Genomic DNA, 16,954 nt, shown 5'->3' on the forward strand with positions numbered 1-16,954 from the left:
GTGATAAACCTTCTCCTATGTCGAAACACCTATCCTATAACTGTTTAGTCGTAAATATTTAGCACTTAATTTTCCATCAGCTATTATGAGTAATAGACCTTTTCACTTCGCAGTAAGGTTCACGTATGAATCAGTTACTTGTGAATTGTGATAGTAAATAGAATTTAGGTCTGCAGTAAAATGATCATGGCTTAACAATAAAAGAGGTGATAAACCTGAATTGTTTCGACACTTATTGTCTTTTGACTGTATGTAAGGTAAGATACCCCGACGACTTTTCCCAAATTAAAAATGGTAGGTATACTTTTGTAAATGGCTCATAGCCCGTTCTTAATACATACATACAATCATACATACAATCACGCCTGTATCCCATAAAGGGGTAGGCAGAACACATGAAACTACTAAAGCTTCAGTGCCACTCTTGGCAAATAAGGGGTTGAAAGAAAACGAAACTGTGACATTGCAGTGACAGGTTGCCAGCGTCTCACCTACGCCACAATTTAACCCATTTTCTTAAATTCAAAATTTACAGCTTAAATAAAGTGTCCATGTTTATTAGCATCATAAGCTAAACCGCAAGTTTTTTTTTAATGGGCTTACTCTTGACCACAGACTAGCCAAAGGCAAAAAAGACCCTTATATTAAAAATTAGAAACATGAAAACTAACAGTAGGTCATCTTCGGCGAAAGTATCTTACCTTACAGCATAAATTAAATATAACAAGATCATACCATCCCATACATTAAAATGCGACCACCTAAGAACGCGCTTACACTCCACCACACATAGATGGCGCCACAAAAAAAATGTCTTGTAGCTTTCGATTATACTTGTAGATGGCGTTAAGTGTCACTTTTGACATAGATTTATGGCTCGAAAGAGACACTTAACGCCAATCTACAAATAATCGGTGGCAACAAGACATTTTTTGTGCGCCATCTATGTGTGGTGGAGTGTAAGCGCGTTCGTAGGCGGTCGCATTTTAATGTATGGGATGGTATGATCTTGTTATATTTAATTTATGCTTAAGTAACTATTAGACTGTCCCCTTGTATAATAAATCGACGCAGAATCAGTCGATATAAGTATATAAAACTTAAGGGCCAGCCCACCTTATCGTATTTGACGCATCATCGTCTAGTCAACTCTATCCGATCCATATCGTATCCAAATCTATTTTTTGACTTAAGCTCGAACTGGGCAGTAAGTTCACGTAAACAATGCTCTATTTCTGACTACTAAATTATTTACTACATCAGATAAACTGACGTTACTCGAATTCTATACATTTATACGAAGCAGTTTACGATAGATTTAAAATGATTGTCTTGTTAGTATTGTATTTTGGAGGCATATTTGGTAGCATTGGTAGCCTAGTGCTAAGAGCATGTGGGTTCGAATCCCGGCTCGTACCAATGAGAGTAAGAAGCTTTAACTTAGATCATCTTAATGCCACTATTGTTTTTGAGCACGCGTTGATGTCACTTATTAGGAGGTTTCATAATGTTCATAGTACAAGCTTGCCCGTGTGGTGACGGGTTAAGAATTTCACCACCCCCTTTCTTCCCGTGGGTGTCGTAGAAGGCGACTATGGGATATGGGTTAAATTGTGGCGTAGGCGAGAGGCTGGCAACCTGTCACTGCAATGTCACAGTTTCGTTTTCTTTCATCCCCTTATTTGCCAAGAGTGGCACTGAAGCTTTAGTAGTTTCATGTGCTCTGCCTACCCCTTTATGGGATTCATTACGAAAGTAAAGTATACGTTAAAGTATTAGAACTACTAGCTTTTGCCCGCGGCTTGGCTCGTGTTAAATTCGAAAATTGCGAAATGCTCCAAACAACCCCCTCCTCCCCCCCTTAAGGGAAATGGGGGGGTTATAAAGAGGCAAAAAGTAGCCTGTATCACTCTCCATCCCTTCAACTATCTCCACTTAAAAAATCACGTCAATTCGTCCCTCCTTTTGCCGTGAAAGACGGACAAATAAACAGACACACACAATTTCCCATTTCTAATACTATGTATGTGTGTATGTATAAGCTTTATTGTAATAAAGGACACAAAAGAGACACAGTTACAGAGTCAGTAATATACAATGTAGGCGGACTTATCCCTTAATGTGGTTTCTTCCAGTCAATTCGATATCATTTGCCTCTGCCAAACCTCCATGATATGATAGTTTTAAAAAAATAGACCGCAAATATTGCGATTGGCCAAACGCACATAAAATAAATTTGTTATTCAAATAAACTTATTATAATGTTAATAATCCATATGTTTATAAATATAAACATTTATGGATTTTTCCTTTTTTATTGTAGAACATACCACTTTACAAATCGCAAATTATAAATGTAGACATCAATTGCAATGAAAAAATCAACAGTGATCGACTCTGGCCAACGTGGGACTCGAACCCACATCCTTGGATTGACGGTCCAATGCGTTACCAATTGCGCCAGCCGACCATCCGTCCATGACTGCGAATTTAACCATTGCGACTGTGATGCACGACTACGTCACCGTGACGTAGTCATGCATCACCAGCGACATCTACATTTCAAGGTTTACAACCCTAGTCACTTACTATAATAATCAGGACACTTTTATTCCGCGTACCACGTGCATTAACTATATGAGAATTTTAAGTATGGATTATTGGTTGTGACCATCATTTGTCTTTAACCGACTTCTAATTTTTTTTTTGTATTCCAGTCATCCCTACCAATGTAAATAATTTCATACAAAAAATATATTCATGCTTAAGCGATTATACTTATTTAGATGAAATTAGTACCTATAAAAATAATTTGAGATACGGAATCCCAGTAACTTTGTAAATACACTCGAGTTCATAAATATGTGTAAATATTTTCACCTTGTTGTTGTTGTTGTTGTACAACAATCACATCGTACTATATAGGAACTAAACTAGGCATAAAAATGATTTTTTCAGAAATGTCTTCTTATTTTTATTTATGTTTATTACATTTATGACGTCAAAGAACAAATATACATACATATACGATATTTTACCTCTTATATTAAAACCGTATTAATTACTATATTACCAGAGATAATTCAATAGTGGAGACTGTAATTTCCATAGTACGAGTACATGATGCTCAAAGTAAATAACTGCAGTTTGACACCTCTCAAGGCCCGCCAAGGGTAAAAACAAACATACAACGCCATCTAGTGAACCGTTTTTTAATTAAAATCGATGCCGAGCGGAAAAATAAATGGAGTTAAACAGTCTTTTTAAACAACTAGTCAGTAAATATGTAATTTATTAGATATCTGTCTTGTGACTTATTAAAGAAACATCTGATGCAAATTGTTGTCCTGGCGACTATTTATGACGAAGATGGGTCACGTGACAGGTCACGTTTTATGCTCATCTTTTATCATTACTGTGTCCATACTAATATTATAAATGGGAAAGTGTGTGTGTCTGTTTGTTTGTCCTTCTTTCAAGGCAAAACGGAGCGATGTAGTGACGTGATATTTTAAGTGGATATAGTTGAAGGGATGGAGAGTGACATAGGCTACTTTTTGTCTCTTCCAGATCAACTACTTCCCCAAAAGTGGGGGGGGGCTCCATACAAACGGAGCATTCCGCAATTTTCGAATTTAACGCGAGCGACGCCGCGGGAAAAAGCTAGTACCAATATAATAGACTGATGCGTAAGGCCTGAGCGGACGCTCGATTCGGCGGGGCGTGCAGCGGAGCGGACGAGCGTGCGTCCACCCTATGCAGTGTGGCAGCGTCGACTCAGGACACGTATTATGAGCTTCAATTGTTTGACATGCACGCCGTTTGCCCCGCTCCGCTGCACGCCCAATAACGCCGTGTCTTGCGTGGGCGACCGTCGCCGTCGCGTCTCATACTTCCATATCGATAAGGTTTGATTTCGTATGCGTCGCATCGCTATCGCGCGACCATCGTGCGACCGTCGCCCACGCAAGCCACGGCGTAAGCACTCATGCCTTACCTAAGGTAGATTATGAATCGCAGATTAAGAAGATCGGATAAGATCGATTCTCCATACGAAAAAAACACCATTTTTCTGGATATGGATATAATTGCAAATTTTTACACATAATTTAGATATTGGCACTATGTTGTGTAATTTAGTGTTCGATGTACTTAATATTGACTTACTCGTAAGCTATATCGTTCTGTTAGATTTTTTTGGAATCTTTAATTATTATTAACAGACTTCAAAAAAAGGAGGAGGTTCTCAATTCGACTGAATGTTTTTTTTTTGTATGTATGTTACTCGATATCTCCGAGAATCGTGGACCGATTTACAAATTTTTTTTTAGTTTTCCTAAATTAATCAGCTGCTTTCTCGCTGTGTTACTCTATAGTTTATTTCTTTTTCAAAATACATAGTTTACATCTCATAAAATCACTAGTTATTACTTATTAGTCATCAGATTCGCATAAAATCACTTCGAAATGCAGTTATAATATGTATTTATAATTATTTTATAAGATGCACTACATGGTCATAAAGTACTTTAATGGCTTCTGTTTATGTCTATGGCTGTAGGTACCATTGTCTATTATTTATCAAGCAATTATAATACATAGAAAATGCAAATATATAGTCATTAATTGAGAGGACGATTATATTCACTTCCCGATGACTCCGATGAGTCATTGGTCATAATTTATATTAATTATTTAATCACCATCCAATGTGTATAGGTATACTAGGTGTATTATACTGTGACAGATATTTAAGTACAATTTCTAAGTAAATTTCAATCTAGGAAAAAATGTCCCAAAACTGTTCATATTTACTCTTCATTTTGTAACCGTCTATCTATCTATCTAGCTCCCACTTATGCGATCCCGATAAGATCCGAAGCCGAAGCGTAGGTAAAAGCCGAATCGTTATAGTATTTTATGCAACTGGTGGTTAAAAGAGGTCAAAAAAGGTGAGTGGCGTGGGTAACAATTTGAGGCGAAGCCGAAAATTGTTAATAAAGACGCCACGAGCATTTTTTGACTCAGTTAAACACCGTTGCATACAATACTTTTTCTACGACCAAGCACTTATTTTGAAAGAAAATTATAAATCAACAAATACCTACTTTCAGTCATCTTAGTTATCTAGTGGACCGCCTACCATTTTGAATATGCAGTTTCAGTGCAAACATGAAAATAAAACTGTCTATGGTATGGTTCTTTGAAGCCTGGCCACTAAGACGAATCGAGCCGAGTTGAATCGAGTTCTCATACATTTGAATGCGATTCGACGCGTCGCCAATGAACGCAGCAGAAAACGAAGGAGTCTCGACTCTGCGAATTGGTTTGTTAAGTTGGTAGCAATGTATTTACTTAACTGTAACAGCTATATCGCGCTACTTCTACTAAATGTTTTCAGGGTATAGACTAGATAGACTTGTCCTGACATCTTTTATGTAGGGTTTTTAAGTTCTATGCACGACCTTGTAACTCACGAATAACAGTACGGGAGTAGAAAAACTTATTTAAATACTTCGAACGCCAGTTATTATTATGTATATGTCTTTCTCATCACGGAACAATAGTGTTCTGGACCTTTGGGAGGCGTGCGCGGAGCCGGAGCCAACGCGTAGAAGCCCTTTATTATTATTACCTCAAAGAGAAAAGTCGTAGTTTTAATGGAGTCCTAAACATTTTGTGTCCCTTCTTTTTCAAAGACTCCACGATTGTTATTCACGACTAGACCCCTTCTTACTTATGACCGTCAGGTAAATAAATCAAAAGTGTGACAGTTCTTTCCGTGGGACGCACGCAAAATGCCCGGCATCTGATAGCAGGGGCAACATTAGCAATGTCACATTACTTAGAGTCGTGCCGCGATACAGATCTTGTTAGAAACTGCTGGAAGTGATTCTTCATCGTAGACCTATGCGCATGAGATACTTTCTGAGACACCTTTTACGTTGTAAGTTTTAAAGAAGGAATTTATGACACTTTTTTAGCTTGTTTTATTGTCCCACTGCTGGGTAAAGGTTCCCGTCGCTTTTGCCATTCAACCACAGGGTTGGAAAAATTACAGAATTTTTGTTCTCTGAATATAATGTCAATATCCCGATTTTCAATTGAGCTGAAAATGTTCATCGCTATGACACGCATACTGATAAGCTGCTGATGATACTCATAGAGAAAGACTCTAAGATAACTGATACGACATAAACAAAGCAAACCGTAAACTTAAATAAATGCAATATACTAAAAAAAACGACTAAGGGGCAGCAGCGGCTGGTCCATGCAAGCCGATTCCCACCGGCTTGCCTAAATTGATTACTAATAAAGGACCTAATGTTAAGGTAGGTTTCTTTTTGCTCAGTGTTGCCTAGCAGAAATTTCACCAGCCGCCACTGCTAAAGGGTCTAGTTGCCCACGGCTGGAATCGAACCACTGGGATCGGGGAACGAAATTTTTGGCAAAAAATATTTTTTAGCAACAATCCCACGTAAAAGACAGAGTAGGTATGCCCCGACGTCCACAGTACTTTAGTCGTGCACGATCATTGAGTAATTATTACTTCGTATAGAGGAGCTATAGCAAACAACGAACGTGTCACAGCCTGTAAGCTGAAGGCGGGGCGAGGGGGCGGGGTGTGAACCAATGGCCTGCTTCCGTAACGTCGCAAGCGCTACGATTTTACTCGGCGCTTACGACCTTTCGGTCGCGATGATGAGCCCTGCATAGAGTGCATAGATTAGAAGTCGTAGTATAGAAGCGACATGGGTTTACATGGGCACTTTTTTAAATTTATGACTCTCAATTAGCGTGAGTTGTTAACAAAAAACATAAATAGCTGTTAGTTTTGTAACGACAATCAAGCTTGAAATCTGTATTTAAAACTAAACTTTTTTCACGTTCTGAATTTAGATTATAGCTTAGTATAATTTACATAATTAAAACAAAAACGATGTTTTTATTGAAATTCCATGCTTAAAATTATCGTTGCAAAACTGACAGCGATTTAACTTTTTCTTAACAACTCTGTGAGTCCCAATTTTTTTAAATGCCCACATAGAAAGCTGCATACGGACTGAGCGTACATGTGTACACGTAGCCGCAACTGGATATTAGTTATTTATGTGACATTTGCATAATGGCAGGCATTAAAACATGAGTGTTGTTTTTGTTGTGTTAATAAGATAACATGAGTGTTTTAATGCCTAATTATGTATAGTCGCATACATAACTTTATCTGCATCCATGTATGTATTGGGCGCGGGATTATCGTCCCATAGAAAATTTGGATTTCGCGCGTTTTATACTCTCATAATTTGCTTGACCGTCTACCTACCCAAATTCATTCAGGCAGGTTAGGTACTGCACTTACATTTACAGACTCACATGAAATTCGACACGCGTATTGAGAGTCTTATAACATATTCTCAATACGCGTGTCGAATTTATATAATTGACCGAAATGTCGGAAAACTGTGCAATTTTCACAATAATAATTAAATAACCTTTTTTGCGTCGATAAATATATATAATTTAATGTATGATAGGAAACTTGAACTTGAACTTGCGATATTGTCACGTCTGCTTTTGTTGCATTTTTTACTCTTTGGTTTCAACGAAACATGGCCGCCGCGACATGGCGCTTTGGCATGAGTTTATATTGATACATTTTTTAAAAAGTAAGCGTGTTTAAACAAAAATGCAGTAAACCTACGTATGAAAAGTCACTCCTTGGCTTTTGTTAGATTTTCCTGAGCAGTTTGTACAGTACCTCACTACACATGACGGCATTATTTAGACGAAATATTTATCATTGCGATACGTCAATCTACCACAGCCGTTCGGCACAGACTAAGCGCGTTTGTGCTGATCAGCTCTAAGTGTTGTTACACAAAATCAAGTTGAGGTGCCCTCTCTAGTTAACATAATTACTCAAAGTGCACGATACCGATCTCGCTAAGGTGCGGAAGGCACGCTTATGATTTTATTGCCACGCATGCGCCGTCATCTGTGATCAAATCATCCGTGGAATGGCGACGGAAGTTATTCTTTTGTGAGGAATGAAAATGGTTTGGATTGTGCAGAATCTTTATAAAGTGTGGATGATTGGAAATCCGTCCATCATCCGTAACACCGTTTTGCTCGGTTAGTACCTACACGGAAAAAATGGATGAACCTCAAGCGATGAAGTTGAAATAACATTGATAGGTACCTAGAAGACTATTTGTAAATTTGGTATAAATATCCAACACCTTGTAGCCGGCTAGCAGCATTGAAATTAAACTACGGTTCTTTCAGTAAATAATATAATGTAAAAGAATATAATTATACAATAAAATGGGAGATTTTTTTAACTTCTGATTAGCAGAAACGTCTGCAATCGATGCCACTAGGCTTAGAATAAATTTAAAAGTGGAAAATGTCTGCCTTGGGTGAGACTTGAACTCACGGCCTCTGGAAAATGGGAGATATCTGTCAGTACGCGAGTAGGTATTTACAAGTAAAAGATCGTCACTGGCCTCAACATCCCTTATGCTGGTCTTCGTCGAGCCGTATAACGTGGTCTATCCGCGGGTGCCACTGCGCGAGTCGTATAGACAACCAGGCTGAAGATGTCCCAGCACTCAGTATAAGCAGCCACGTTCAGCAAAGTTCTTCTTAAAATTTGAAAGTAGAAGAAAGGGCTGCAACAATCGTGCGTGCTTAGATCTGCAGTCGGAACCTAGCCCAGCCTTACTCGCGAACCAGTGACTTACAATAAGACGGATTAGGTTTCAACATTAAACGAACAAACTTAAAACTATTTACACATAAGTATTATACAATTATAAATACCTGCATAAGAAGCAACCCAAACTCACTATATTTACTACAGAGGTAAACACAAGCTTTACATATAATTAAATAAATCAAACTTCAGATATAGATTTGCCTTTCCCGGCTGAGAAAATTTTCCTACAAAAACAAAAGGTAAGCGACATGGCTATACTTTTTTTCTTAGCGGCCAGTGAGCGCGGCGACTGCAACATACAGGTTTGCCAATGTCATGTTACTTACAACCTTTTTTCGCTTATCTGAGATAAGACAGTACTGTTTAAAATTTAAAATCACTTAAGTATTTAAACAAACTCATCTGGATGTACAAGTGCAAAATCAGTATTATTATTTAAGCAAGTAAGTTCATTTTGCTGTCTCACAGCCATTCACACACACATAAAGCCTTTACGTGTAAGTATTAAGGCCTACCCAGATACATAATTTCAACGGCTTTACTTCTTTAACTATTGTTTTTACGATCGTGCGTAACGCACTTAACACTTCAGCACACAATTTACGACCTAATTACGTATCATTAAAAACTACATTAGCATGCCGTAATAATTGTCGCATGTAACCAACTATAGTGTTGATAAGACTGAGATTCCATTAACAATACCTATTACTATCACCATCAGATATATCGGAACTGTCAAGGTGCCCACGAATACCTAAACACGCCTCTATTGTCAAGGCGATAAGGCGTGTATAATTATTTTTGCGCGCCACGTCTGTTTATATATATCTGATAGCGACTGCACCAAGTGACGTTTCGATCATTTTTGATTTTGATCTTTATAGCTTTAAAGTTAATGTTGAATTTGGAATGGAAATGTATGGTGTGCGCGTGAGCGGATGATTATCATATAATCGCAAGTGAAATGGTTGTATTCAAGTGTGTTCTCACGATGAGCTGTTCGCTATTAAAGGTTGTAATTGTATGAAAAAGTAAGCATTGTCTTGGTGTGCGTTTTGTGGACGTAACCGTGCTCAAATAATAAGTTGAAATGTGTTATTTTTTGTTTTTTAGTGTATTTTCGCCATTAAAAGTCAATATTAATAAAATTTGAGCTCTGAATAAAGGAATATTTTTAATTCAGAGGATACCAAACCAAAGCTTTTATCGTCGCTAAAATTGTAAAAAATAAATAGAACACCGAAATTTTGTGCCTGAGATAATTTATACAAAATTAAACATAGTTAATCGTTATCATTTCATGCATGATGTTTATTATATTGCCATTCTTTCCTTAGATATTCAATTTTGGTAAATATCTACACAGAGTTCCATATTCTGTAAAATTTGAGCACAATCTTATCATATTCTTGTGTGAATTCATACCCAGATTTACAAAAACGCCACATCACGGGTGAAAACTAGAGCTAGTTATTATTGACTGTATTTTTTGGTCCAACATTGGACTTTATACCAACCATTTTTTATTTAAATCGGTCATAAACCTTTCAAGCAAGATTAAGATCGGCCCTTTAGTGACTCTGGCATCCTGCTAATTACCATTTTGCCAGTTTTAATTTTAATGTCTCTGGCCTCGCGATTTCTTCCGCCATTGTGACTACCTTCCTCATTTTAAGGTATTGTCACCTGTATTCAAAACGTCACAAAGTGTATCATTTTCCCTTGTAAGTTACGGCTTTTTAAAGTGGTTACATTGTAAGTTGCAATTCATATTTTGGTCTGGTAGAATGCAACTGGATCGGAATTTATTTTGTGCAGTACAGTTAACAATAAAAGTAACAATAAATAAATAAATAAAATAAATATTGGGGACACCTTACACAGATCAACTTAGCCCTAAACTAAGCAAAGCTTGTATTATGGGTGCTAAGCGACGATATACATACTTAAATAGATAAATACATACTTATATACATAGAAAACATCCATGACTCAGGAACAAATATCTGTGCTCATCACACAAATAAATGCCCTTACCGGGACAAAATATATAACAATGTATAGGTATATTTTCCGCTATAGATTTTTCTTTATTATGCATTACTTGACTTTTTCTTATATCTGTATTGTTCGGTCATAGATCAACTGGACGAAGTTTAAGGAAAAGGATTCTATCCACAAAAACCTGTCAATACTTCAAAAAACTTATATGTCAAAAGCATCTCAATGAAAATGTTTTGCTGATGCATTTCAATGAAATGGTATTGATTATCTTGCAAATTTTTAAGATCATAATATTAAATAGTGAAATTAATGAGCGGAGTACCTCAAGGAGCCCTTTTATGTCCTTGATTATACCTACACACGTAAATAAACAATGCACGCAATTTATCAATGATTACTATGGAATATTATATTATCTATACTATGAATCATTACAGGAGTCTTTCTTAAATTAACAGTGAAATACTAATCTGATGCACCAACTTTTTAATGAAACAATTTTCAAGATGTTGCGATGACAAGTTGTTACAACGCAATTGTCGGCGTCATGATTGGAATCCAAAAAACTTAAAACTTGTTTTTCACTGAAGGTTTTACATAAATACAATGTCGGACATAGGAAAACCTTAAATTGCTCTGTAAACTTTTTTGTCAGCAACAGTACAATAATGATTGCAATAGCATAGTAATGTAGCCAGCCTTCGTCAATCTTCCTCCTGCAGCAAGGTCGAACACTGGAGGAAATGACCAAATGCAATCATTAAATGCATCATTGTGTATTTACATACATAGACATGAAACATACATAAACTCACGCATATGCAAACGGAAATGACAGAGCACATGAAACTGATTAAGTTTCAGTACCGCTCTTGGCAGTTAAAGAGTTAAAAGAAAAGAAAATTGTGCCATTGTGTATTTCATATTGTTAAGTGTGACTACTTTGCTTTGGGCTCAATGCTTATTTTTTGATCTCGGAAATGATTCTAACGATTTCGATTAAATTGGCTAGTTATTGGGGGGTTTACAGGATAACGCCCATTTTTTGAGTTTTACTATCTTTTCCGAGTAAAGCTCGGTCTTCCAGACATTTGAAAACTTCAATAATAAATTGTGATCTAGTTTTCACTAGTGGAAACTTTTAGATCAAAACTACATCTAGAAACGATGATGTGAGAGTTGATTTTAACCATTATTGAGAGCTTTAGTACCTACTACTTACCAAGCTTGATCTTAAGCTTGATTTTATATAGATTACTTACTTGGTGTGTTTTCTTTGTAGACAACCTTCAAAGTTTTTTTTCTTGTCAACAGGAAGGTGAGGAGGAAGTCGGCGACCTTTACCAGGATGAAGAAAATGGGGCGGCGCTCCTCATCAGAAGGCATCCCAAACACGGCAAACTCATGGTGGTGAGTATCTTAAATCTCATTGAATCCAACCAAATATAATCTAATTGTAAGGCAGTAAAGCACATAGAGACTTTATAGATTAACTCATACATCATCATCATCATCATTATCAGCCTATCCTCGTCCACTGCTGGACATAGGCCACGCCACTAATGGACGCCACTGCTCCCGATCTTCAGCTAATCTCATCCAGCCAACTTGCGGATGTCGTCACTCCATCTTACTCACATACATGCATAAATTCAATCCTGTACCCAAAAGGTGTAGGCAGAGTACATGCAACTTCTCAAACTCCAGTGCCTCTCTTAGCAATTCATGGTTTGATAGAAACAGAAACATACATACTATCAGTAATTTTGGCGATTTATTCTTCTTAAACGCTGAAAGAACGAACCCTGGCGCCAAAAGTCCGCGCGATGGTTTCCAATGGCCGGGAGACAGACACCACGAAACGTCTAAAGTGAGCATTAATAGTGCGAACAAAATTAGTAACTGAAATACCCACAGCAAACAAACGTAAGCAAACAAAGCAATGGCATCCAAATTAAGAACAGTTGGCACATTTGCGAAAAAAAGCCATATTTCATATAATCCGAACTGAGTGAAATGTAGGTTAGAGATTGGCAAACTTATAAAACGAGCTAATTAAAGCAGAACAGAAGCAGAATCAGCAATGTAGAGATCTAAAAGGAGCCGCAAACATCAAATTCATTGAATTGGAATAGTTATTTGTTATACAAGGGGGCAAAGTTGTATTTTAACGCCGAGTGTGTAATTGAAAAACGAGCAAGTGAAAGGATTCTATAGTTGAACCACGAGCGAAGCGAGTGGTTCGAGAATAGAATCCTGAACTTGCGAGTTTTTTAACACACGAGTAGTAAAATACATTTGCACCCGAGTGTAACACAAAACTTTTCCCCTCACTATAGCGAGGAAACTACAACGCAAAAAATGCGTTTATCACTGCTTCCAGTAGTTCCACAGGTGGAAAATCATCTTTATTACTAGATTCACCTACTTTTATCAATTTTAAAGCAGTTAATTTGAGTTTTTCAAGGTCAAATTACTTTACCCACTAGTGGATAAAATGCGTTTTTACCCGCTGGTATTAAAGGACAAAACACGTGTTCCGAGCTAGTGAGGGGAAATAGTTATTTGTTATACAGGGGGCAAAGTTGTATTTTAACGCCGAGTGTGGAATTGAAAAACGAGCAAGTCGAAAGAATCTATAGTTGAACCACGAGCGAAGCGAGTGGTTCGAATAGAATCCTGAACTTGCGAGTTTTTTAACACGAAGTAAAATACATTTGCACCCGAGTGTAACGCTACAAAACTTTTCCCCTCACTATAGCGAGGAAACTACAACGCAAAAAATGCGTTTATCACTGTTTCCAGTAGTTCCACAGGTGGTAAATCATCTTTATTACTAGATTCACCTACTTTTATCAATTTTAAAGCAGTTAATTTTACTTTATTCAAGGTCAAATTACTTTACCCACTTGTGGATAAAATGCGTTTTTACCCGCTGGTATTAAAGGACAAAACACGTGTTTCCGAGCTAGTGAGGGGAAAACTATATTAAATATGTTTGTTGTTAGCCAGGATTGAAAACAGCGGTTCTTTACCGAACCTGTCTAATAAGCATCTACTTACTTCACTCCTAATAACATTCGCCTTTCTCCTAAACTTTAATTCGTCTTATTTGGCCACGTCCAAGCCACAACAGCATTATTACAATCGCTTAAGCTAACAATAACCGTTTTATAAGTTCTTTAAGCCGTCATAACAAAACAATGGCCAACGCTTGTGGCGCTGAACGGAGCGTTGCGTAAGGCGACCTTACTCCAAATGCAGGCGACGTTGCTACTGCTTAATACACAGTTAAGTCGAAAGTCCTGGAGTAACCAGTACAAGTATTTATCAAAGCTGATTTTGTTAGTTCGGAAATATATTTCGAGGGATGTTAATAGTAAAATTTAGTCTTAGGTATATGAACCCCTCTCACAACTTTACTCATATCTCTAAAAAATAAGAAAGTATAATTCTAGGGATTGACAGAGCAAGCTATTTATGATATTCAATCTGAAAAATAATTTCAACCATCTCTGGTCACTCCTTAAAGTAGTCTGGATTATCTCGCTTTCGCCAGCGGTTGCTGCCGATGTTATGTTAGGCAAATCACTGTTTAACAGATTCACGCCATCAAGTTACAAAGTCTTATTTATTAAGACTATGTTCTTTGGAACAGCCCCTCGTAGATGTGCAAATATTTGCACAAATTATTTCAACACCAACAGAAACACCAAATGTGAATGCCCGGCTATTTTAGGATGTTTACTTTTCTGGTTGGTTGTTGATTCTAGAGTCTATCAAATATGAAGTAATAAATTTGTACAATTTCTGTCAAATATAAAATGCACACAATCTATTAGTCCTTTGGTAATTCTACATTTTGACTCGCCTATAGTGGCTCCGCTTTTGAAACAACATCATGGACCATTCTTAGGCGTTGCAAGCCGTTATCGACGACTAGCATTTTATGATCTGTGACTGTAACTACACTTAATACCTTAACGAACTTTGTCCATAGACACGCTTATGTCTAATATGATTAGTTAGATAAGGTCACTCGGGACAAATATCTACACTCAAAATACAAAAGCTACTTGTATTGGGTTGGTAAGAAAGTAATGAGCGATCGATTGAATTCCACATAAAATTTTTGAGAGAGTTCTAGAATCTTCTATGGTCGAAAGTATATAAAGGGCGAGTCGCACAGTTTCTCGTCAGTCATTCACTAGCTGTCGCCGAGCTAATATAAGGAAGAAAATGGACGAATTAAAAGTGCATGTAAGGCATTGCTTACTATATGAATTTCAGTCTGGCCATTCAGCCGCCGAAGCAGTGCGTAATATATGTCAGCGTGTTGCTCCTGAAGTTGTGTCTGAGGCCACGGCGAAACGATGGTTCCAGCGGTTTCGTAGTGGCGACTTTTCATTATCAGATCAACCTAAGTCTGGTCGACCGGTGAAGATTGATGTAGCCAAATTAAAAACCTTAATTGAAGGAGATCCGAGGCTAACGAGTCGTACTCTTGCTACCGAGTTAGGCTGCTCTCATGTCACCATAGAAACACATTTACACGAGTTGGGAAAAAACTACAAATATAGTGTTTGGATACCACACGAACTTGATAGAGATCAACTAAACCGCCGTGCCGATATCTGCATACAACTTCTGTCTTTTCGCCGCACATTCAACTGGTTGGACCACTTATCTTTAATAAGTCTTATCACTGGAGATGAAAAATGGGTCTTATTTATAAATCACACACGCAAACGTCAGTGGCTAGCTCCAAACGAAAAAGGAATAGAGGCACCAAAAACAGAGCCTCACCTGAAAAAAGTTATGCTGTCCGTTTGGTGGGATATTCATGGTATTATTCACTGGGAACTCCTATCAAGTGGAATGACTGTTACCGCATCAGTATACTGTAATCAGCTTGAAAATTTAAACCAAAAAATCTGTCAGAATCGTCCACAGCATGCTAAAGTTTTTTTCTTACACGACAATGCTCGCCCACACATTGCAAAAGTGACTCGGCTAAAGCTATTGGAGCTAGGTTGGAAAGTGATACCTCATCCACCGTACTCTCCAGACTTGGCACCTACGGATTACGCATTGTTCAGATCGCTAAGCAATGCCTTGAATGAAAAAAAGTTCGATGATCAAGCCCATCTACGACAGTACATAGCTGAGTTTTTTTTAATCTAAACCTAAGAACTTCTTCGCCGATGCTATTCATTCTTTACCAGAACGATGGAGACAAGTAGTAGATAACGAAGGCCGTTATATTTTTGATAAATGATTAAAATAATAAATTAAATAAAAATTACAATATTGGTTATGATTCGCTCATTACTTTCTTACCAACCCAATAAATTAATTGCACACTTTCAGCAGTCATAAAAATTATTACATAATAGCCGGTCCAGGCCAGGAACGCAATTCAGATCGATTCGATTCACTGACAGTTCTGACACAGAGACAGTCCAAAAATCTCTTGGCTAGTTGAAGGATGTTTCTTAAGGGGTACACAAAAAAACTAAACAATGAAGTATATCTATAAGAAATCTGGAATTATAAGATCTGGAGGTGGTATCAATCCCAGTTCAGAAGTCTAACATGTTGTAAAATTTGATTCGAGTTTCAATTTAATTACTTGTATCCTTAAATGAATTGCGTTTTGAAAATCACACCTACTACTCACCACAAGACCTCTAGTGCTTAATACCTAGTCATCTCCTCAAATCTGTTTTTAATTTTGAATCATTCAATTCAAACATGACATTCATCGGACAGAATAGGACAACCTAAGTTTGTATGGAAAGGACATAATATGTTGCTAGGTGGCAAAATTAATTCAATGAGAAATCCTATCAAGCAAATGTCCTAATTAACATAATTATATAAAAACTAAATTATCATTCGACCTAGACAGGATGTCAACTGCTTGGACATTCAGAGCACGTACCAATGATACGGTCTGGCGTTTGCAATGTTTAAATCTTGGACGTGTTCTAAGATTAAGTTAGATCTCAGATTATATGGAAGTTAACAGTGTTGTTGTTGTTGCCAAGTCGAGTATGGAACAAGTTGCCTTTAAAAAGCTTTATTCGAAGAAACCTTCTGACCGGCTGGTCTTTTTAGCGAAAGATTTGGTTACCAAGAATTTTTACTAGATGGATTCTAAAGTCTAGTATATATTATTAAGACTATCGCCAAGAGAAAATCTAGTTTACATCGCTGTGTCACTTA

The 16,954-nt window shown here is 37.3% G+C and overlaps 1 protein-coding gene and 1 non-coding gene across 2 annotated transcripts in view; one reads left to right on the top strand and one right to left on the bottom strand.

Moving 5' to 3' along the window:
* Nucleotides 1-16,954, top strand: part of LOC125237749 — a 214,418-nt gene that overhangs the window by 160,388 nt on the left and 37,076 nt on the right. Inside the window, 1 exon segment of the mRNA XM_048144922.1 lies at nt 12,041-12,136. Coding sequence (XP_048000879.1) covers nt 12,041-12,136 — 96 coding nt within the window.
* Trnad-guc lies at nt 2,399-2,470 on the bottom strand. Its single transcript has one exon. It is a non-coding gene; the product is annotated as a tRNA-Asp (tRNA).

The sequence above is a fragment of the Leguminivora glycinivorella genome, chromosome 22 (genome assembly GCF_023078275.1).
Source record: "Leguminivora glycinivorella isolate SPB_JAAS2020 chromosome 22, LegGlyc_1.1, whole genome shotgun sequence".
NCBI lineage: Eukaryota > Metazoa > Arthropoda > Insecta > Lepidoptera > Tortricidae > Leguminivora > Leguminivora glycinivorella.